The sequence below is a fragment of the Daucus carota genome, chromosome 2 (genome assembly GCF_001625215.2).
Source record: "Daucus carota subsp. sativus chromosome 2, DH1 v3.0, whole genome shotgun sequence".
Classification (NCBI taxonomy): domain Eukaryota; kingdom Viridiplantae; phylum Streptophyta; class Magnoliopsida; order Apiales; family Apiaceae; genus Daucus; species Daucus carota.
Window position 1 is genome coordinate 13,602,082 of NC_030382.2, and position 24,694 is coordinate 13,626,775.

General features: G+C 33.3%; 1 protein-coding gene across 1 annotated transcript; it reads right to left on the reverse strand.

The window, feature by feature from the left end:
• Positions 1-3,952: 3,952 nt before the first annotated feature.
• Positions 3,953-7,103, reverse strand: LOC108201406 (uncharacterized). The gene is made up of 4 exons (XM_064086647.1): positions 6,975-7,103; positions 4,897-6,893; positions 4,717-4,819; positions 3,953-4,636 (listed from the first exon to the last, which is right to left on the reverse strand). Exons 1-4 carry the CDS (start codon positions 7,101-7,103, stop codon positions 3,953-3,955), a joined length of 2,913 nt encoding a protein of 970 aa, XP_063942717.1.
• Between the last annotated feature and the right edge of the window lie 17,591 nt (positions 7,104-24,694).

The window sequence follows — 24,694 nt, forward strand, 5'->3', positions numbered from 1 at the left end:
ACTTTGCACTACACCAATTCTGGGCAATTACGACGGATTTTTTCCGCCTATTTCGTCGTAATTAGTACCATTTACGACGGAAAGTTTCCGTCGTTTTTGCTGGCGTCTGAAGTTAAAAAATTGGTCGGTAGTTTAAATTGTGTCGCAAGTTATCACTTCCGTCGTAAGATCAGTCATGTGGACCCCACTGCTCAATTTTGTTAGACCATAATATATGACGGATAAATCCGTCGTATTTACATCGTGGGGCCTACATATTTACGACGAAAAAAACTTCGTAAATTCCAAACTTAATTTTATTAGACCACAATATATGACGGACAAGTCCGTCGTATTTACATCGTGGGGCCTACATGTTTACGACGGAAAAAACGTCATAAATTCAGCCACGTGGACCCCGCTGCTCAATTCATTAACTAGAACATATGACGGAAAAAGCCGTCGTATTTTAAGTGTGGACCCCACTGCTTAATCAGCATCGATAATATATGACGAAATATTCGTCGTTAGTTCAGCCACAGGACTGTAATCTACGACGAAATATTCTGTCGTATGTTTATCGTGTGGACCCCAATGACCATATTCTCAACCATAAAATATGACAGATTTTCCCGTCGTAAATAGCTGCAATTTTAATATAAAATATTTTGTTTTTCCAGTTCCCAGCCATTATTCTGGCATACAAAATTATATACAAAGAAACCTGCCAATACCATACAACCAAAACTCCATCAAAATCAATTGTAGCAAAAAATATATATAAGATAAAATACTAAAGTTTTTATATCAAAAAGACCAATCATTGGCGCCAAAAGTATCTTAAGGCCATCTATCGGTACCAAACATTCTGCCATAAACTTAGTACTACATAATTAAACAAACGTCTGCCATAAACTTAGTACTACATAGTTAAGCAAAAGTTTTGTTTGATCGTTTTCCAAGGTTCAACAACTATATACTGGAAATTAACCCTTGATCACCGGGCCACCTTTAGACCTTACATTAGGTGGTGGCCGGGTTTCACCATCTTCATCAGATTTTGTGCTCCAATCCTCGTCAAAGTTCCCCTCTTTTTCATTGTTGCCATCATCTTCAGCGGGGGCCTTCCCCTGTACATAAAAGAAAAGATAATCATAAGTCATAAGCGGCATATCTTTAAAGTCGTAATGGTAATTATTATTGTTGCTTTTCTAAAGGATCATATATAGTAATTATGAAATCAAATTTTAAATGGTAAAATGGTTTCCATCAGTTATAACTAAACTACACATCACACTGATGTGTGTTTATATATTTTTATGTAACCTCAGAATTATACCCAAAGAGTCTAATAACCTATATCAATAACATTGGCAGAGTTAATATTAGTTAATTGAGTTGACCATAAATGGATAATCCAGAGTTACTAATTTAGAAATTAAGCATTGCAATAAATAGTTTTCAAGCAGTAGTCATGACTCGGTACAGGAAAAGACTAAAAAAATTCACAACTGCCCACACAAATTTACAACAGGGTTACAACCTGTGCAGGGAATATGCACTACCTCGTAAAACATTATATCTCGGAGATCACACTTAGGTCTATGTAAATTACAGTATATGTAAATTATTTATATGTACTTACCGTATCTTTTTTCCAATCAAGTATTATGAAGGCAAGTCGTCCCTCTAGCATACTCTCAAGCCTGAGTATTCATGTGTACATACTCGGGATTAAATTTGGTTCCCAGCAATTGATTCATTAGGAACAAGAGTTAATCAAATCGGGACATTCCTCTCCATCTAATAGGTGTGTTCGATATTAATGAATAAAAATTGAAGTACTAGTTCATTATTACATGTTATTATCCAGATTTAAGAAATAACTGTATTCATTCTTAGGTAAATGCTACTATCTCCTGGAACATTCTAAAGTTGGTTTTTAACATTAGAAGTTATCTTTCACTTAAAGTGTGCAATAATTATTAGAGCTCTATTTGTTCTTTAAAATAAGACATCCTTGATTAATCACTTTTATAACTCTAATCACAAAAAAGGACTCAGCATTATATTGTAAGACCAAAAGGACTCTTAGGTCCATTTCTTGTTTCCTGTGCACAAGTTTATCTTATTTGTGAGCCCTGATTTTTTTTTGCCTTCATAGCTAGTTTTGTAATACCTATTATGTTAAAAAGTATATATGATAGGTTATCATGTAATAGCTACTCTGTTAAAAAAAACTCATAGGGAGTCCGTGTCAAAAAATGTAACATGAAACCGGAGAAAAAAATACAAAGTGTAAACTAGATGAACATTGACATGGGTACTGCAACAAGTTATGCACTAAATAACATTTGTGAAATGTGATTTTAAGTGTTGTTTGTTAATTATTGTCTTAGCTATAAGGTTTCAGATGCTTGTTATAACTACTGCTCATTACTTAACTAGTACATATGTTTTTCCACTCATTTTTTTTATGATTCGTGTGATTCTGTATGCTTGCTAGTTATTAATGAAGGAGATTTAATCCTAGAATATATTCGAACATGTTGAGAATTTTAGGTGAAACCAAAGCCTACTTATGTGATTGCTTCTGAACTTAATTTCTTGCATAAAGATTTGTGTTACTTCCCTGCTTATATATGTAATATCTATGTCTACTGGATATCTCTGACTACATTCCAATTTCTGTCTCCCAGGTCTAAATTGGGCATAATGTCTTATCTTACATAGCTGTTAGAGTCGGCAATGAAGTACCTTTATTCGGGAACAAATCTATAGGTTACAGGTATTTAGTTAAGTTCTATACTTTTATACGCATGTGTAGAAGTCACCACAGAAAATATTAAATAGATTTTTTGCCTAGAGCTAAACCAAAACTGATTTTTTAGCCAAAAAAAAAAAAACCAATTAGTGCCAGGAATTTAGCATTAGTAAGATTCCAAAACATCAATCAATATTCTTGCACCAACACAACACATTTAGCATTAGTAAGATTCCAAAACCATGGAATCGGCTAAAACCATGGAATTGTGTAAAAATACTAATTAAAGTAGCTAAAATTGGCCCAAAAATCATTTTAATTCAACTAAAATAGAAAATTGGCTAGAATCACAACATCAATCAATATTCTTGCACCAACACAACACATTTAGCATTAGTAAGATTCCAAAATCATGGAATCGGCTAAAACCATGGGATTGTGAAAAAGCACTAATTAAAGTAGCCAAAATTACCCGGAAAATCATTTTAATTCAACTAAAATAGAAAATTGGCTAGAATCACAATATCAATCAATATTCTTGCACCAACACAACACATTTAGCATTAGTAAGATTCCCAAACCATGGAATCGGCTAAAACCATGGAATTGTGTAAAAATACTAATTAAAGTAGCTAAAATTGGCCCAAAAATCATTTTAATTCAACTAAAATAGAAAATTGGCTAGAATCACAACATCAATCAATATTCTTGCACCAACACAACACATTTAGCATCAGTAAGATTCCAAAATCATGGAATCGGCTAAAACCATGGGATTGTGGAAAAACAATAATTAAAGTAGCTAAAATTACCCGGAAAATCATTTTAATTCAACTAAAATAGAACATTGGCTAGAATCACAACATCAATCAATATTCTTGCACCAACACAAAACATTTAGCATTAGTAAGATTCCAAAACCATGGAATCGGCTAAAACCATGGAATTGTGTAAAAATACTAATTAAAGTAGCTAAAATTGGCCCAAAAATCATTTTAATTCAATTAAAATAGAAAATGGGCTACAATCACAACATCAATCAATATTCTCGCACCGACACAACACATTAAGCATTACTAAGATTCCAAAATCATGGAATCGGCTAAAACCATGGGATTGTGAAAAAACACTAATTAAAATAGCTAAAATTACCCGAAAAATCATTTTAATTCAACTAAAATAGAAAATTGGCTAGAATCACAACATCAATCAATATTCTTCTCCACTATCCACTTCGATGCTATCATAACCATCTTCTTCTTCGTCATCCTCCTCATGATCCTCTCCCGCCTCCATTTCATTATCTTCATCTTCTTCACTTTCCACTTCATTTTGTTGCTCTTGTTCATCTTCCATTTCATAAAGGGAGAAGTCAACAAATAACGACCTTGAAGAAAAGTCTATGGGTGTGGTATTTGACACATCTTCTTGAAGGGGTTCCATGTTAGCATGAATAGCTCTTCCACTTAACACTTGAGGTCTACATGTGATTATTGTATGAATATTACTATTTGGATTCTTTACACTAGGAGCATAGTACACTTGAGTGGCTTGACTTGCTAGAATGTAAACATCATCTCCTTTCAGTTTTGAATTGAGATCAATTAAAAGCACTCCATTTTTATCTTTCTTTACGCCCCTAACATGGTCATACCAATGACATTTCATTAGAAACCCTTGATTTCCACCACCATATGTTATTTTTAGAATTTCCAGCAAACTTCCATAATAATTGCTTCCACTATCACCGTAACAACTTCCCTTGACAAGTATCCCCGAGCTTGATTTTCCTAAGTTGAACGAATACCCATTCACCCTACATCTTTTATAAGAAATCACATAAGAAGCCGGGCCTCCCAACAAATATTGCAACTGTTTGTTGTTGTGTTGTACCTGAAATGAAATAGTCTTGTCAAACATATGATAATATGATAATGTCAAACATATGATAATGTGAACTTTAAATAAAATACCTTGACTTGCAACCACTTAGCAAAATTATCCTTCATCATTGTATCCATCTCACTATCACTCAGTACGTGTGGAGTATGGTTGCGAATCTCTGCTTCGAACATACTGAAAAGTTATCAATACATGTTAGTGCACAAAATTAAATGGTTCTAGTTAGTAATGAAAGGGTTTTAGATGCTTACAGAATATAAGGTGCCACTTCTTGCATGTTAGTGAAAATGTAATATGCTGCAGTGCTCAATGAATTCAGATCTAAATGATAACCAATACATGCTCCTAAAGGCTCTACCGGATATGTGAATGCCACAAGTTTTTTTGGATCCCTTGAATTATCATGAACCATATTACGACCTAGCATGTTGTGCACTGTATCAACTTCAGACTCAAAGTACATGGAACAGAAATGTGTTAACTCCTCGTATACGTATTTTTCTGCAATGGATCCTTCCACACGTGCTTTGTTCCCTACTTTATGTTTCATTCTGCCTTGTAGTCTTTCAACATGATACATCCATCTTTCTGGGACAGGGCCACCTAGTCTGCACTCCTCCGGCAAATGAACAAGAAGATGCTCCATTGGATCAAAAAGAGTCGGAGGGAATATAGTCTCCAAAGTACAAACAATCCCGGCTATGTTTTTTTCCATTTGTTTCAAATCTGTTGCAAGAAGTGTAGTTGAGCATAAGTCTTTGAAAAAATTTGATAGGTCACAAAGTACTTTATGCACATCATCTGGAAGAAGTTCACGAAAAGCAGAAGGCAATAACTTCTGCATAAATACATGACAATCATGTGACTTCATGCCTTGAAATTTTAACTGGGATCTCTTACAATACCTCTTCAAGTTTGATGAACAACCATCCGGGAGTTTCACTCGATGAACCCAATTACATAGCAATTTTAACTGATCCCGGGTTAGGTTATATCTAGCTTTTGGCTTGCGTGTACCATTAAGCCATAACTCTTGCATGATGCCCATTGCTTCCAAGTCCTTTCTCGATCTGATGGTATCCTTTGTTTTTACGCTATCGAGAATAGTGTGAAAAATGTTATCAAATACATTTTTCTCCGTGTGCATGACATCAATGCAATGATGAAGACGCAAGGAATCCCAATATGGCAAGTCAAAAAAGCAAGTGACATGCGTCCAGTTATGCCAATTTCCAAATCCAATTGCCCTTTCCTTGGAATGTGGTTTCCCAGGTTGTGGAAAAATTATACTATCAAGTTTGTTGCGAATAACGCAACCTTTCATCCGATTTTTTCGTCGTTTATCTAAGAACCCCTTGTGCAACCCATAAAAACTTGACTTCCTGCTGTGTGGCAGTTGTTTAGCTTTAACTCTACCCATACACACATGACAAGCCATCTTCCCGTGAGTTGACCATCCACTAACCATTCCCAACCCAGGAAAGTCACTTATAGTCCATAATATGGTTGCTCGCATCATAAAATTAGTCTTCGCAGAAGCATCAAATGTCTCCACACCAACATTCCATAAAGTGATCAACTCATCAATTAGAGGCCTGAGATAAACATTCAAATTCTTTCCTGTATCATTCGGCCTGGGTACCAGCAGTGTCATGAACATATATGGATCCTTTGTAACCATAGTGTGTGGAAGGTTGTACACAAGTAGGACAACAGGCCATACTGAGTAAACAGTAGAGGTAGCATTGCTGTACGGGGGAAATCCATCGGTTGCAAGGCCAAGTCTGACATTACGAATCTCTGCTGAAAAATCAGGATGATTCTTATCGAACTCTTTCCATTCTTCTCCATCTGCAGGATGAGTGAGAACCCCTTTAGTCACAATTCTGTTCTTGTGATACTTCATATGTGCACACGTGCGGGTAGACATGTACAGACGCTGCAAACGGTCAGTGATTTTGAAATGTCTCAAAACCTTTCTTGGAACAGTATTATTCCCAGCATGTGTTGTAGCTTTATATCGACTCAATTTACAATACTTGCAATTTCTTAGATCTTTATCACCGCCATAGAACAACATACAATCATTCTCGCATGCATGTATTTTTTCATATCCCAAACTCAACCTTTTAACCATCTTCTTAACAGCATAATAGTTGAGAGGAAGCTTATGTTTATCCGGAAACACATCTCCAAGCAAAAAGAGCAGCTCATCAAAAGCTTTATCACTACATTTGTTGCGATTCTTCTAATGTAGTAATTTCGTAACAAACTTCAATTGAGAATATTTGAGATTGCCCGGGTATATTGGCTCACCAACTTTATTCACGTTATCTAAAAAAGTTGATGCTTGCTCATTCGGGTCCTCGTGGCTACTATTTTCCGCTCCAAATGCCCCCCCACCAATAGCATCCATAAACATTTCATACTCGTCAAACACATCTTCCCGATCATCCATTTGTTCATTTCTTGATGCACTAGCTTCACCGTGAAAGCTCCATATAGTATAACTCTCAAGAAAACCGGTTGCAAATAAGTGGAACTCGACATCGGGAATGAGTTGGTATAATGCATTCCGACATGTATTGCAAGGACAATTAATCAAAATATTCGGATCATTCGGCTTACTAGAATTACTTCGCGCAAATGCCAAAAAATATTTAACCCCCTCATTATATTCATCCGTAAAACCATATCCACCGGGTTTTATTCGCTTAGTGATCCAACTCGATCCGGAGACATCTATGAATAATAAATAACAAAATTTCAATTATAAATATGAACACAAGCCCACATACAAATATTGAAAAATTATATAAATCTAAATAATATATGGAAGATCAAAATTTCTACAATTTAAATGGAAAGATAGAAAAGACATACTTACAAGAACGATTGATGCAAGTGTTGAGTGTAATTTGCTATATCACATTTATTCGATCAGGAGCATATTTTTTGGTTTTAGTTAGGAGCATATAGAAATGATGTTGGGGAGAAAGAGGCAGTAGCTTCTGAGGGATATATGGTAAGTTACGACGGAATTATCATATCCGTCGTAAGTTCTGTTTAAAAATGAATATCCTGCTGTTTGATTTCAATGTGGGTAGGTGGGAGTTAATGCGTTAGGTAAACTTACGACGGTTATATTACGACGAAAAAAATTCATTTTATTTTCATTTATTTTTTGTCTTTAATTAGGTAGATATGATAACTTACGACGGTTATATTACAACGGAAACAAAAATCAATTTATTTTCATTTATTTTTTTCTTTAATTAGGTAGATATGTTAACTTACGACGGTTAAATTACGAAGAAAAATTAAAATTTATAATTCTTATTTATTTTCCTTTTTTAAAACAGATTTAATTATATAATTATATGAACTTACGACGGCTTATTTACGACGGAAGAGAAAATCAATTTATTTTCATTTATTTTTTTCCTTTAATTGGGTAGATATGTTAACTTACGACGGTTAAATTACGACGAACAATTAAAACTTATAATTTCCATTTATTTTTTATTTTTAAAACAGATATAATTATATAATTATATGAACTTACGACAGCATATTTACGACGGAAAAGAAAATACTTTATTTTCATTTATTTTTTGTCTTTATTTATGTAGATATGTTAACTTACGACGGTTAAATTACGACGAAAAATTAAAATTTATAATTCTTATTTATTTTCCTTTTTTAAAACAGATTTAATTATATAATTATATGAAATTACGACGGCTTATTTACGACGGAAGAGAAAATCAATTTATTTTCATTTATTTTTTTCTTTAACTGGGTAGATATGTTAATTTACGACGTTTAAATTACGACGAACAATTAAAACTTATAATTTCCATTTATTTTTCATTTTTAAAACACATATAATTATATAATTATATGAACTTACGACGGCGTAGTTACGACGGAAAAGAAAATACTTTATTTTCATTTATTTTTTGTCTTTATTTAGGTAGACATGTTAACTTACGACGGTTAAATTACGACGAAAAATTAAAATTTATAATTCTTATTTATTTTCCTTTTTTAAAACAGATTTAATTATATAATTATATGAACTTATGACGGCTGATTTACGACGGAAGAGAAAATCAATTTATTTTCATTTATTTTTTTCCTTTAATTGGGTAGATATGTTAACTTACGACGATTAAATTACGACGAACAATTTTTTTTTTTGACAAACAATTAAAACTTATAATTTCAATTTATTTTTCATTTTCAACAGATATAATTATATAATTATATGAACTTCCGACGGCGTATTTACGACGGAAAAGAAAAAACTTTATTTTCATTTATTTTTTGACTTTATTTAGGTAGATATGTTAACTTACGACGGTTAAATTACGACGGTTTTTTCGCGGGAAAAATATTTATTATTTTTTATTAGAGCGCCCCTGAATTCTAGCAAAACATACGACGGAAGGTTGTTACGTCGTAAGTATTGACGAGAAAATACGACGAATGTTTGTATTCCGTCGTAAGTTTTGCGCTCCGCCTTTTCCGTCGTAAGATATCCATCGTAATTGGCCAGAATTGGTGTAGTGTTGCTTATATCTAAAAACAAGAATTGAATGATGCGCATATAGAATTGCAAGTATTATCATATAATTGATTATCAGCTTTTATATGTCTAGATTAAATCAATCTAAAGTGGCCAAGCATACAAAATAACAAGCACTATCCTGACATTCATAAGTTGTACATAAAACTCCGAGCCAGTAATCCATACGATGCTTCATCCCAATCTAAAATGAAAAGCACTCTCAAACTAATTCCTCTCAATAGCAAGCACCATAGCACTGTCTAAGAGACTTCGAATCTCGATATTTAATGGAGCACTTTCTTCATTATTTAAGAAACTTGTTAAAGTAAAAGAACTACACATGGAACAGTGCAGAACCAATCATCTCCACCAAGTCTTCGACAAGATGCGCTAACGAAATTCTACTAAGGTCTAAGGCGGTGACAAAATGGTTGTGGTTCTTAACTAGGGTTTAGCATTTCTAGGGATTCAGGAAATTGACGTTTTTGCAGGGTGTGTCCATTCATTAGGGCTATTTAAAGGGATTTATATTCACCGCATTGAGGTGTATTTAATTGATATCTTTAAGATTGTAGTATTATACTTTTGAGATATCTAATTATAGTTTTATTATTTTAAAATATCAAAATGATTTTTCATTCGATTATAAAATTATGTTTTAGAATCATGCGATATTAAATTTAAATCGTTTATAATCTATTAAAATCTCGTGATATTCAAAAAGTGATAAATTTAATATTTTAATTTATAAAGTGATGTATTTTATGAAATTATTCAGTATATGTTATGTTCTTATAGTTTTTTTTATAGTTAATAAGAATTTGGAGCATTGTATTTAAACTCAAAACATATCTCGATTCTATAATATCTTATTTTAACTCATAAAATAAAAACATCTACAATTCATAAAAATCCAAATTAAATACACCCTTTTTCTTTTAGAAAAAAGGATTAATTCTGTAAATATCATACAACATCTAAAAAAATAATCGAGTGGAACAAATATAAATATAAAACAGATCCTATCATCATTAATCAAGTCTTTATAGACACAATCCAGTAATTAGTTGAAACGTGTATCGGTTTACCACAACCGGTTTCATGTCTTAATATGAAGTTTTATTTGAGCAGGAATCAAGGATGTAAAAAATAAACCACCTAACTAGCGACATATTGGCCACCCCTTCTTAGAGCATCTGCAAGGGTATACACGGGTTAGTTATATTGACATCTATCTATCTTCTAGTTGGCATGTTTAAAAAATATGTAAAATTTGAATCACTCCAACCATTCACCCAGTATCAAGAAAATATAAAAAATCATATTTGATGAGCTATATTTGTTGAATCAATGTATCTTTTATGCCTAATCACAATTATAAATAACGAGCAACTCCATTCACCCAGTATCAAAAAAATATAAAAAATCATATTTGATGAGCTATATTTGTTGAACCAATGTATCTTTTATGCCTAATCACAATTATAAATAACGAGCAACTCCAAGACATTAGACGTGTTAGGTAAAACTGCTTATGTAGCACCTACATGGCATCTATGTGACACATTTTAGATAATAGGTAAAAATTCAACACTCCAACCATTACCCCGTAGCAAAAAATATAGATAACTAAAATTTTCAAATAGTTGGTAAAAAATTAGTCAATTTAACTCCTCAAAAAGCAAAAGGGACATGTAAATTGAGACGGGAGAGTATTTTAACGGAAGGTAACGGAATTCAACGGAGGGGGTGCGTATCGTTCCTGAGATGTAAAAATAGGTGGTGCGATTCGAGTTTTCAAAAATATGGGTACAATATTGTTTTTGAACGTAAGTTTGGGGGTCCGAATTGCAATTATATATATAGTGACTTAACGGAGTGCACTGAGTTAACGGAAGTTAACGGCAGGGGGTTCATCTCGGTTTTGAGAAGTAAAGATAAGGGGTGCGAGTTGAGTTTCTTAAAGTATAGGTACTCTATTGTTTTTGAACGATACTTAGGGGGTGCGATATGCAATTACCTCTTCATCGTAATCATAGTGTGTTGAGTGTGATGACTAGTAGATCCACTAATGTGACTTGCTCCCCCCTGAACTGATGCTAATTCTATTTGATGATCCTCCACTTGGACCACTGTGATCATGATGATCATTCGTATTGTTGCCAATACTTCCTTCAGATGGTTCAGGAACCTCAAATGATTTTGCACCTGCAGTATGCAAGGTCTCCATTAACATACAATTATCAGCACACGTACTCTCTTACACAAACTATCAAACACCTTTGCTACACCACAAAATACACTTCTTTAATCCACAATCAAACAAAGAGTTCAACACCAAAAAACTCACAACTGCAAAATTCATTAGACTTTCAACAAGCGTTCATACCGTCAATATATCAAACACTTAATAGGCACCAAGAAAAAGACACACTTCCTACTTCTTATGACAATTTCTCCAACTATCAATCAACACAAAACACAAATTCGAAACACAAACATAATATATATACAAAACAGAGATACAATTAGCAAAGGATACAAAACTGAGCACAAATGTAATCAGAGCAAGATACAAAAACAAATCTACAATTGAGGTACCATACAAAGACAAATACACGGAGGGGGAGGGGGAAAGAGAGAGGGTGGGCGAGAGAGAGAGAGAGACTTACAGAGAAAGATTCGAGAGAGTGTTGAGAGAGATCGGGAAAGAAAAGCACGCAGAGACGAGAGAGATTTTTGAGAGAGTTGGGAGAGTTGAAACTGAGAAGTAGAGTTTAGAGTGTGAAAAAAGAAAATGATGTTGCACAATCGAGAAATGCTGTTGTTTAGGCTGAGCGGGAGTTTTAACTTTTCGTGAAAATAAACCCGGGAAAGTTATATAAAGCTTGGAAAAAAAATAACTCCCTGAATCGAACCCACGACCACTGCCTTGTGCATAGAGTGTTCAACCACCAAAACAGCTACAACATTGTTATAAAACTGAAGGAACTTAAATATAAACCTACATCTATTTTACGAAATTAAATAACTAGAAAATTATTTTTTATTATAATATTCCTTCAACTAATGTTCAAAATTATTAAATTTAAGTACCAATATAAGTTGAGTAATTGTATTCATATCCGTACGGTTGGATTATTTAAATAAGTTATTAATTTTTTTAAAAAATAACCCTGCGTCTATATTTAAGTACTAGAACCTAATATTTTCGCTATAATATCTCAACAAATAAAATCCTATTGACTTGAATTTTGGTATATAACTACGATGAGTACTTAATTTACGATCCGTACGGTTGGATCGCCTAAAAAACAAATTTATTTTTTTGTAAAGAAAATAACCCTACATCCATATTTAAGAATAACATAACATTTTCGCTATAATAATCCAACAAATAAAATCCTATTGACTTGATTTTTGGTATATAACTACGATGAGTACTTAATTTACGATCCGTACGGTTGGATCGCCTAAAAAACAAATTTATTTTTTTGTAAAAAAATAACCCTAAAATATATTTAAGTATAACATAATATTTTCGTTATAATATCTCAACAGATAAAATTCTATTGATTTGATTTTTGGTATACAGCTATTATGACTACTTAATTTACGATCCGTACGGTTGGATCGCCTAAAAAACGAATTGATATTTCGAAAATGTAAACCCTAGGATAACTTCTGATAAAATCAAAACCCTTAACTCCGACATTCACTGCAATGCATGATTTGTAAAATAATAGCGTCTTTATAATTTTTTTTATATTTTTATTCTTTTGCTATCATGATTAGTACCTTAAGTGAGACCATATCACAAAGATTCTACATTTATCAGTTGTTTGAATAATTAATTTGAAATTAGTTAGTTAGTATCTATATTTTGTTATGGAAATAAAAAAAATTTAAAAATTAAATATTATGTGATGAATAAATTTTTATTAATTTATTAACTGACTAAAAGCTAGTTTCAATTTTTTAATTTTTTTTAATGTTTACTTACCCGAATAAATTTTTTTGTTTTTCTCACAAGTCAAAACCGACCGTCAGGGTTTTAAATCGGTCGGAAATGACAGAACAAAATGGTCGGTTTTCTGCACTTGAGTATGTGGTCGGAAATGAGTTAAATTTGGTCGGTTTTCTGTGTTAAAATTATGAGTTTGGTCGGAAATGTGTTGCATGTGGTCGGTTTTCTGTGTTAAAATTATGAGTTTGGTCGGAAATATATTGAATGAGGTCGGTTTTCTGGATGTACAATGTTTTTAGTTATTTTTTAATAGTTTACTTAGTCGAATAGAATTTATTGTTTTTCTAAGAAGTCAAAACCGACCGCCCGGGTTTTAATACGGTCGTAAACGAAGCAAGTCATTTCCGACCGCCGTCGGTCGGAAATAAAGCTGGGCTCCACCGCGTCCCCACTCAGCCAATCACAAGTCGACAACAAGTTAAAAGCTGACGAATTATTTTAAACCAGTCCAGGTGGTCGGAAATGACCACAGGCGGTCGGAAATGTGTCGGTCGGTTATAGCGACGTGTCATCCATGTCAGCTGAAGAACGTTGGTGAGCGGGACCCACGCCCACTTATAACCGACCGATTTTGTGCGGTCGGTAATGGCGGTCGTAAATGATGCGTTTTTTTACGACCGATCTCGTTTGGTCGGTAAGTCGGTCGGAAATGCCCGCTTTTTTTCCGACCACTTTGGTCGGTCGGAAATTTTGGTCGGAAATGCCCGCTTTTCTAGTAGTGTCAATTCAATGATAAAAAGAAAAAAATATTACCTTGAACGGAGTCATTACACTTCGAATCTCGATATTTAATGGAGCACTTTGTTCATTATTTAAGAAACTTGTTAAAGTAATACAACTACACAGGTGCAGAACCATTCATCTCCACCAAGTCTTCGACAAGATGCGCTAACGAAATTCGACTAAGGTCTAAGGCGGTGACAAATTGGTTGTGGTTCTTAACTAGGGTTTAGCATTTCTAGGGATTGAGGAAATTGACGTTTTTGCAGGGTGTGTTCATTCATTCGGGCTATTTAAAGAGATTTATATTCACTGCATTGAGGTGTATTTAATTGATATCTTTAAGATTGTAGTATTATACTTTTGAGATATCTAATTATAGTTTTATTATTTTAAAATATCAAATTGATTTTTCATTCAAGTATAAAATTATGTTTTAGAATCATGTGATATTAAATTTAAATCGTTTATAATCTATTAAAATCTCGTGATATTCAAAAAGTGATAAATCTAATATTTTAATTTATAAAGTGATGTATTTTATGAAATTATTCAGTACATGTTATGTTCTTATAATATTTTTTTTATAATTAATAAGATTTTGGAGCATTGTATTTAAAATCAAAACATATCTCGATTCTATAATATCTTATTTTTTCTCATAAAATAAAAAACATCTACAATTCATAAAAATCTAAATAAATACACCCTTTTTCTTTTATAAAAAAAATTAATTCTTGTAAATATCATACAACATCTAAAAAAATAATCGAGTCCAACAAATATAAAACAGATCGTATCACCATTAATGAAGTCTTTATAGACACAATCCAGTAATTAGTTGAAATGTGTATGGGTTTACCACAACCGGTTTCATGTCTTAATATGAAGTTTTATTTCAGCAGGGATCAAGGATGTAAAAAATAAACTAGCCAACTAGGACATACTGGCCACTCCTTCTTAGAGCATCTGCAAGGGTATACATGGGTTAGTTAAATTGACATCTATGTGTCATCTAGTTGGCATATTTAAAAAATATGTAAAATTTGAATCACTTCAACCATTCACCCAGTATCAAAAAAATATAAAAAATCATATTTGATGAGTTATATTTGTTGAAGCAATGTATCTTTTAGGTATGATTTTACCTAATCACAATTATACATAACCCCCTCATTTTTTCATTGTTAGCAAAATTTTTACATTCTGAGGATAACTCTCGATTATAACTAATAATTTTACAAATCTCCCTTGGAGATGCTCTTTAATACCTATAACACTTTCCACGGTCCGAACATCATCTTGCACGTCTTCAATGATATGTTGCCTCACTTGCTCATCCTCCCTCTCAAGTCTGATGAGTGTAAGAATATCCCGCAGCGTAGGTTTTACCAGAGAACTCATTTGCAAATACTAGACATGACAGGGCTGAAGAGATATCTAAAGTCAAAATGACAATTCTCAGCATATATCAAAAAGAAATATAAGGTGATGTAGAGGAAGAAATGCAAGCATTACTATTAATTATTGGTTATTTAATTTTGAAAACATATATATAAAGATCAATAGCTGTAATTAAATCATCTAGTTTTAGTTTTAGGTAATTTGATAATAATGAAGAATCTTTATATCTCCATATGACGACAGTAGAGCAATATAGCATGCCTTTGTCTGAATTGAATTAATCCAAGGTGGCTAGTCGATGATACAATCATATGGATATACACATGATAATCTAGCAGATCCAAGAGAGATCTTAGTTAGACAGAATTTCATTTATGGGATGCGTGCGATGCGACATGCGGGAAGAAAAAAAATGTATATTCAGTTAGACTTAACAAAATTACCAGGCCACCAATAATTAAGGAGAACCAACTGAAGAGATGGGGCATAGAAGGAGACTGATGGTATCGTCATAGTCAAACTCTGGAGTTGGTCAAACTCTAACGTCGTTGTTCGAGTATTCCTTGTGCTGCCAATTGGAGTGAGTAATTAATTGAGTGAGATCCTCCATACAAATAATTCGGATATGTATAATTAAGTAATTCATCGTCTCGATAATTCTTTCACATTCACAATTTTCACCACAAATGTTTAACTTCCATCAACTAAATAAGTATAAAAGTATAGTATCTTAAAAAGAGTCATTACGCCTCAATCTTTGACGGAGCACTTTCTTCATTATTTAACTACAAGTATCATTCCATAAATTGATCAGTCTATCGGGATTGCCACATGCACAAAATCATCTCGATCCCATGTTTTTTTCCCTCAACTTCCACAAAATTTGGAGTATAAAACTAACACGCATTCCACAAGTCTTCTGATAATTAGTAAATCTAAAGAAGTCATTTGTCCATGATTCTCTTGTTTTAAAGTGTTTGTTAAACTGTAACAGCTACACATTGTCAACAATATTAATCGTGTTTAAACAGTGGTTCTTCATTTGGTTTAATGTATCATGCAAGTATAATTTTCTGTTTCCACTAATGTTCGGTCATTGAATTTTATGCACTAACATAAATACGTGGATTCAATAAATACTATTAATTATAATTGCATAACTAATTTCTGAGCTGAAATTCCAAGTTTGGTGTGATTGTGACTGTGATGATGAAGCTTGGTTCACCTGTGGGCGACTCCGGTTGTTTCCTGGCATGTTTGTGAATTTTGATCGTCTCGCTGGTGACAATCGATCTTGTCTAATTAATGCAGCGGAAAGGGTAGCCTGGTTATAATAATTTGATGCAAGCATATTGTGTGTAGCTCAAAATGCATCTGCCATCTTTGTCAGATGGTTGTTGGTAACCGCCCTTGCAGTATTAACAGGCTGCTCAAAAGGATCCTCAACCTAGAAATTAAAATTTAAAAAAAAGTTGAATTCAGGGGAAGAAATGCCTTTATTAAAGCTTTAAGCCATTAAGGATTCCATTAATAAGAAACATGTTGGCAAAGAGAGAGGGATTACATACATAGAGTCTAAATGTCTAGAGAAAGAGAATGACATACACATAAGAGTGCAAATGTCAGAAAGAGAGAAAGGTTAGGAATCACATACATAGAGTGCAAACATCTCGTACTGTCTAGAGTAAGGGTCGAACCTCGATGGCTGACTTCAAAATTGATATCAAATATTAGTTTACAAGTTAAACTAATATTACAAGTTAAACTATATTAAACAAAGAGTTTACAAGTTGCAAAAATATTAGTTCCAAAAACTACATATATGTTCCTCAAATTTGGTTCCACAAATTAGAGACCCTCTTTGACCAAAAATTAATGATAGTAAAATGAAATAATGACTCTTGCGTTAATCAAATATATTATCTTTAACATAGCTGCAAATTACATCTTATTGCTACAGTAACAGTTTAGTGAGCCAAAAACTTACATGTACCTGATAACTTGCTATATCTTGTGTCAAATCTATATCTTGTGTCAAAGCTTTAATCTCATCATCAGTTCTCTCTGATGAGGCAGAAACAGATGTACTGTCTGTTGGTTTTAAATACAGGATTCTAGTATAATTTAAGTACAAAATATAGGATAGAACATAACAAGGAATAGTAAACCTATTTTTCTGGGAATATTTGTTGTTCTGATATATATTAAAAGAGATTACAAGCTTCTCCATTTATAGTAGGAGAGTTCAGATCATCAAACAGTTACAAACTTTTCAGTTCCATGGATCACACTTAATATGAGACTTTACATATTTCTCTACAAATATATTTTCAGGTTCTATGTACGTGTGTTCTGCCTTCCAGAATAAAATTCAGAATACAAAGAGTTAAGTTTATCCAACATTGTCTACACGTAAAAAGTCAGCGTTAACCATACTTCTATAAAATTCTGGAAGTTCGCCCACCCATGCAGCACCGTCACCTTGTTTCAAGATATTTCCAGGCCAGCCCGACTGTGGCTAAAATGATAATAATGAAGAATCTTTATATCTCCATATATATGACGGCAGTAGATCAATATAGCATGCTTTTGTCTAAATTGAACCAATCAAGGTGGCCAGTCGATGATACAATCATATGGAAATACACACATGATAATCTAGCAGATCCAAGACAAATCTTGGTTACACAATTCTTTCATTTGTGGGATGTGTGCGATGTGACGTGCGGGAAGAAAAAAATGTATATTCATTTGGGATTAAATAAAAAAGAGGACTTACGAGAATTATTAGGCCCCCCCTAATTCAAGAGAACTAACTGAAGAGACGGGGCATAGAAGGAGACTGATGGTATCAAAGTAGTCAAAACTCTGGAGTTGGTCAAACTCCAACGTCATTGTTCGAGTACTTCTTGTGCTCCCAATTGGGGTAAGTAATTAATCGAGATCCTCCACACAAATAATTTAGATTGGTATTATTAACTAATTCTTTCACATTTAGTCACACAATTTTCGGCAATAAATGTTTAAGAGACATCAAAATAAGAAGAAAATTATATTACCTTAAAAAGAGTCATTACGCCTCAATCTTTGACGGAGCATTTTCTTCATTATTTAACTACAAGTAGTATTCAATGAATTGATCAGTCTAGCTGGATTGCCACATTCACATAATTGTCTCGATCATGTGTTTTTTTTTCTGAACTTCCACCAAATTTGGAGTACAAAACTAACATTAGCAACTTTAACTCGTCTACCTTTCCAAAATGGATTAATTTGCAATTTGATCTTAAGGCAATTGAGACACAAAAATTTTCCAGATTATAATCATCTGATGAGGATAATGTGTACAGTAAAACCTAACAAGCAGAACTATAGTTTAAATTTCATTTAACACACTCACTATACTGTAAGCTAATGTACCGGCATTACTGACGGCATTCACCAATTCCATTGATCCAGAACAGCAACTTGGCCTTCAACTGACCTCGCGAATAATTAATATAGATATCACAAGTGATCCTTTGAAGGCTGTGCTCCAACTTCAAGAAGGGTACTCTGGCATTACTGAAAAATCTGAGCTTCCGCCATGTACCTCCAAACACTCCTTTTTAATACTTCAAAACAATGGTACACTTCTAAGAACAGTCAGACACAGAAACAATGATTACGCAACTGAGAGATTCCACCGTCTGAACAGCCAGGAAGAATACTCTGAGGAGCATGATCCACTTGACTGTAGCCTATAGGAACTCATCTGCAAGTCAAAAAGAACAATATTTGCTTATATCTAAAACCAAGAATTCAATGATGCGAAGATAGTATTATCATTTAATTGGTAATTGATTACCAGCTTATAGATGTCTAAAAGCTTCAAGAAGCTTCACAAATTGTGAAACTTTCAACTTTGTGACTCCGTTCCACCGTGCTGTTCTAGGGTCTCCCCTTTCTATGACATTTGGCTTTGACCTCAATTCCACAAGCCTCTCCCAAACCCACATTTGCACTAAATCATAGTGCCATATAGTGAACTTCAGACCAATTCCAGACTCTGATTCGACAGGCTTAACCATTCCATTACGTAACACCCTCATATCTCTATAAATACAAGCAAGAACAACAGGCGCAAGGGCAACCCTATTACCTCTAGACAAGTGAACAGCAACAGTATCTGAGTGCGAACAAAAACAAACTTAGACAGCCAAAATACAAATAGATGATGTAAATATTATGCGAGGGAGCTACTACTTGCTATAAACCACTTATACCTCTGAGATTTTCCACCTTCTGATCAGCCAGAAAGAATACTGTGAGGAGCATGGTCTAAATACCACTAGACAAGACTAAAGATATCTTCAAGTCAAGAAGAACATACTTTTCTTATATCTAAAAACAAGAATTGATGAATGATGGGCATATAGAATTGCAAGTATTATCATATAATTGATTATCAGCTTTTATATGTCTAGATTAAATCAATCTAAAGTGGCCAAGCATACAAAATAACAAGCACTATTCTGACATTCATAAGTTGTACATAAAACTCCGAGCCAGTAATCCATACCATGCTTCATCCCAATCTCTCAAACTAATTCGTCTCAATAGCAAGCACCATAGCACTGTCTAAGAGACGTCAATTAAATGATAAAAAGAAAAAATATTACCTTGAAAGGAGTCATTACACTTGGAATCTCGATATTTAATGGAGCACTTTCTTCATTATTTAAGAAACTTGTTAAAGTAAAACAACTACACAGGTGCAGAACCATTCATCTCCACCAAGTCTTCGACAAGATGCGCTAACGAAATTCGACTAAGGTCTATGGCTGTGACAAAATGGTTGTGGTTCTTAACTAGGGTTTAGCATTTCTAGGGATTCAGGAAATTGACGTTTTTGCAGGGTGTGTCCATTCATTCGGGCTATTAAAGGGATTTATATTCAGGGCATTGAGGTGTATTTAATTGATATCTTTAAGATTGTAGTATTATACTTTTGAGATATCTAATTATAGTTTAATTATTTTAAAATATCAAAATGATTTTTCATTCAAGTATAAAATTATGTTTTAGAATCATGTGATATTAAATTTAAATCGATTATAATCTATTAAAATTTCATGATATTCAAAAAGTGATAAATTTAATATTTCAATTTATAAAGTGATGCATTTTATGAAATTATTTAGTATATGTTATGTTCTTATAATTTTTTTTATAATTAATAAGATTTTGGAGCATTGTATGTAAACTCAAAACATATCTCGATTCTATAATATCTTATTTTTTCTCATAAAATAAAAAACATCTACAATTCATAAAAATCCAAATAAATACACCCTTTTTCTTTCAGAAAAAAGGAATTAATTCTATAAATATCATACAACATCTAAAAAAATAATCAAGTCCAACAAATATAAAACAGATCGTATCACCATTAATCAAGTCTTTATAGACACAATCCAGTAATATCGGTTTACCACAACCGGTTTCATGTCTTAATATGAAGTTTTATTTCAGCAGGGATCAAGGATGTAAAAAATAAACTAGCCAACCAGCGACATAATGGCCACTCCAAATATGTAAAATTTGAATCACTTCAACCATTCACCCATTATCAAAAAAAAATAAAAAATCATATTTGATGAGCTATATTGTTGAATCAATGTCTCTTTTATGTATAATTTTACCTAATCAATATTATACATAACCCCCACATTTCTTCACTGTTAGCAAATTTTTTGCATTATGAGCATAACTACAGATTATAACTAACAATTTTACAAATCTCCCTTGGAGATGCTTCTTAATACCTCTAACACTTTCCATGGTCCGAACAGCATCTCGCACGTGCTCATCCTCCCTCTCAAGTCTGATGAGTGAAAGAATATCCGCCAGTGTAGGTTTTACCAGAGAACTCATTTGCAAATACTAGACATGACAGGGCTGAAGAGATATCTAAAGTCAAAATGACAATTCTCAGCATATATCAAAAAGAAATATAAGGTGATGTTGAGGAAGAAATGCAAGCATTACTATTAACTATTGGTTATTTAATTTTGAAAACATATATATAAAGATCGATAGCTGTAATTAAATCATATAGTTTAAGTTTTAGGCAATTTGATAATAATGAAGAATCTTTATATCTCCATATGACGACAGTAGAGCAATATAGCATGCCTTTGTCTAAATTGAATTAATCCAAGTGGCTAGTCGATGATACAATCATATGGATATACACATGATAATCTAGCAGATCCAAGAGAGATCTTAGTTAGACTTACAAAAATTACCAGGCCACCCATAATTAAGGAGAACCAACTTAAGAGATGGGGCATAGAAGGAGACTGATGGTATCGTCATAGTCAAACTCTTGAGTTGGTCAAACTCCAACGTCGTTGTTCGAGTATTCCTTGTTCTGCCAATTGGGGTGAGTAATTAATTAAGTGAGATCCTCCACACAAATAATTCGGATATGTATAATTAACTAATTCGTCGTCTCGATAATTCTTTCACATTCACAATTTTCAGCACAAATGTTTAACTTCCATCAACTAAATAAGAATAAAAGTATAGTACCTTAAAAAGAGTCATTACGCCTCAATCTTTGACGGAGCACTTTCTTCATTATTTAACTACAAGTATCATTCCATAAATTGATCAGTCTATCGGGATTGCCACATGCACAAAATCGTCTCGATCCCATGTTTTTTTCCCTCAACTTCCACAAAATTTGGAGTATAAAACTAACACGCATTCCACAAGTCTTCTGATAATTAGTAAATCTAAAGAAGTCATTTGTCCATGATTCTCTTGTTTTAAAGTGTTTGTTAAACTATAACAGCTACACATTGTCAACAATATTAATCGTGTTTAAACAGTGCTTCTTCATTTGGTTTAATGTATCATGCAAGTATAATTTTCTGTATCCACTAATGTTCGGTCATTGAATTTTATGCACTAACATAAATACGTGGATTCAATAAATACTATTAATTATAATTGCATAACTAATTTCTGAGCTGAAATTCCAAGTTTGGTGTGATTGTGACTGTGATGATGAAGCTTGGTTCACCTGTGGGCGACTCCAGTTGTTTCCTGGCATGTTTGTGAATTTTGATCGTCTCGCTCGTGACAATCGATCTTGTCTAATTAGTGCAGCGGAAAGGGTAGCCTGGTTATAATAATTTGATGCAAGCATATTGTGTGTAGCTCAAAATGCATCTCCCATCTTTGTCAGATGGTTGTTGGTAACCGCCCTTGCAGTATTAACAGGCTGCTCAAAAGGATCCTCAACCTAGAAATTAAAATTTAAAAAAAAGTTGAATTCAGGGGGAGAAATGCCTTTATTAAAGCTTCAAGCCATTAAGGATTCCATTAATAAGAAACATGTTGGCAAAGAGAGAGGGATTACATACATAGAGTCTAAATGTCTAGAGAAAGAGAATGACATACACATAAGAGTGCAAATGTCAGAAAGAGAGAAAGGTTAGGAATCACATACATAGAGTGCAAACATCTCGTACTGTCTAGAGTAAGGGTCGAACCTCGATGGCTGACTTCAAAATTGATATCAAATATTAGTTTACAAGTTAAACTAATATTACAAGTTAAACTATATTAAACAAAGAGTTTACAAGTTGCAAAAATATTAGTTCCACAAACTACATATATGTTCCTCAAATTTGGTTCCACAAATTAGAGACCCTCTTTGACCAAAAATTAACTCTTGCGTTAATCAAATATATTATCTTTAACATAGCTGCAAATTACATCTTATTGCTACAGTAACAGTTCAGTGAGCCAAAAATTTACATGTACCTGATAACTTGCTATATCTTGTGTCAAAGCTTTAATCTCATCATCAGTTCTCTCTGATGAGGCAGAAACAGATGTACTGTCTGTTGGTTTTGAATACAGGATTCTAGTATAATTTAAGTATAAAATATAGGATAGAACATAACAAGGAATAGTAAAACTATTTTTCTGGGAATATTTGTTGTTCTGATATATATTAAAAGAGATTACAAGCTTCTCCATTTATAGTAGGAGAGTTCAGATCATCAAACAGTTACAAACTTTTCAGTTCCATGGATCACACTTAATATGAGACTTTACATATTTCTCTACAAATATATTTTCAGGTTCTTTGTACGTGTGTTCTGCCTTCCAGAATAAAATTCAGAATACAAAGAGTTAAGTTTATCCAACATTGTCTACACGTAAAAAGTCAGCGTTAACCATACTTCTATAAAATTCTGGAAGTTCGCCCACCCATGCAGCACCGTCACCTTGTTTCAAGATATTTCCAGGCCAGCCCGACTGTGGCTAAAATGATAATAATGAAGAATCTTTATACGGCAGTAGATCAATATAGCATGCTTTTGTCTAAATTGAACCAATCAAGGTGGCCAGTCGATGATACAATCATATGGAAATACACACATGATAATCTAGCAGATCCAAGACAAATCTTGGTTACACAATTCTTTCATTTGTGGGATGTGTGCGATGTGACGTGCGGGAAGAAAAAAATGTATATTCATTTGGGATTAAATACAAAAGAGGACTTACCAGAATTATTAGGCCCCCCTAATTCAAGAGAACTAACTGCAGAGACGGGGCATAGAAGGAGACTGATGGTATCAAAGTAGTCAAAACTCTGGAGTTGGTCAAACTCCAACGTCATTGTTCGAGTATTTCTTGTGCTGCCAATTGGGGTAAGTAATTAATCGAGATCCTTCACACAAATAATTTAGATTGGTATTATTAACTAATTCTTTCACATTTAGTCACACAATTTTCGGCAATAAATGTTTAAGAGACATCAAAATAAGAAGAAAATTATATTACCTTAAAAAGAGTCATTACGCCTCAATCTTTGACGGAGCATTTTCTTCATTATTTAACTACAAGTAGTATTCAATGAATTGATCAGTCTAGCGGGATTGCCACATTCACATAATTGTCTCGATCATGTGTTTTTTTTCTGAACTTCCACCAAATTTGGAGTACAAAACTAACATTAGCAACTTTAACTCGTCTACCTTTCCAAAATGGATTAATTTGCAATTTGATCTTAAGGCAATTGAGACACAAAAATTTTCCAGATTATAATCATCTGATGAGGATAATGTGTACAGTAAAACCTAACAAGCAGAACTATAGTTTAAATTTCATTTAACACACTCACTATACTGTAAGCTAATGTACCGGCATTACTGAAGGCGTTCACCAATTCCATTGATCCAGAACAGCAACTTGGCCTTCAACTGACCTCGCGAATAATTAATATAGATATCACAAGTGATCCTTTGAAGGCTGTGCT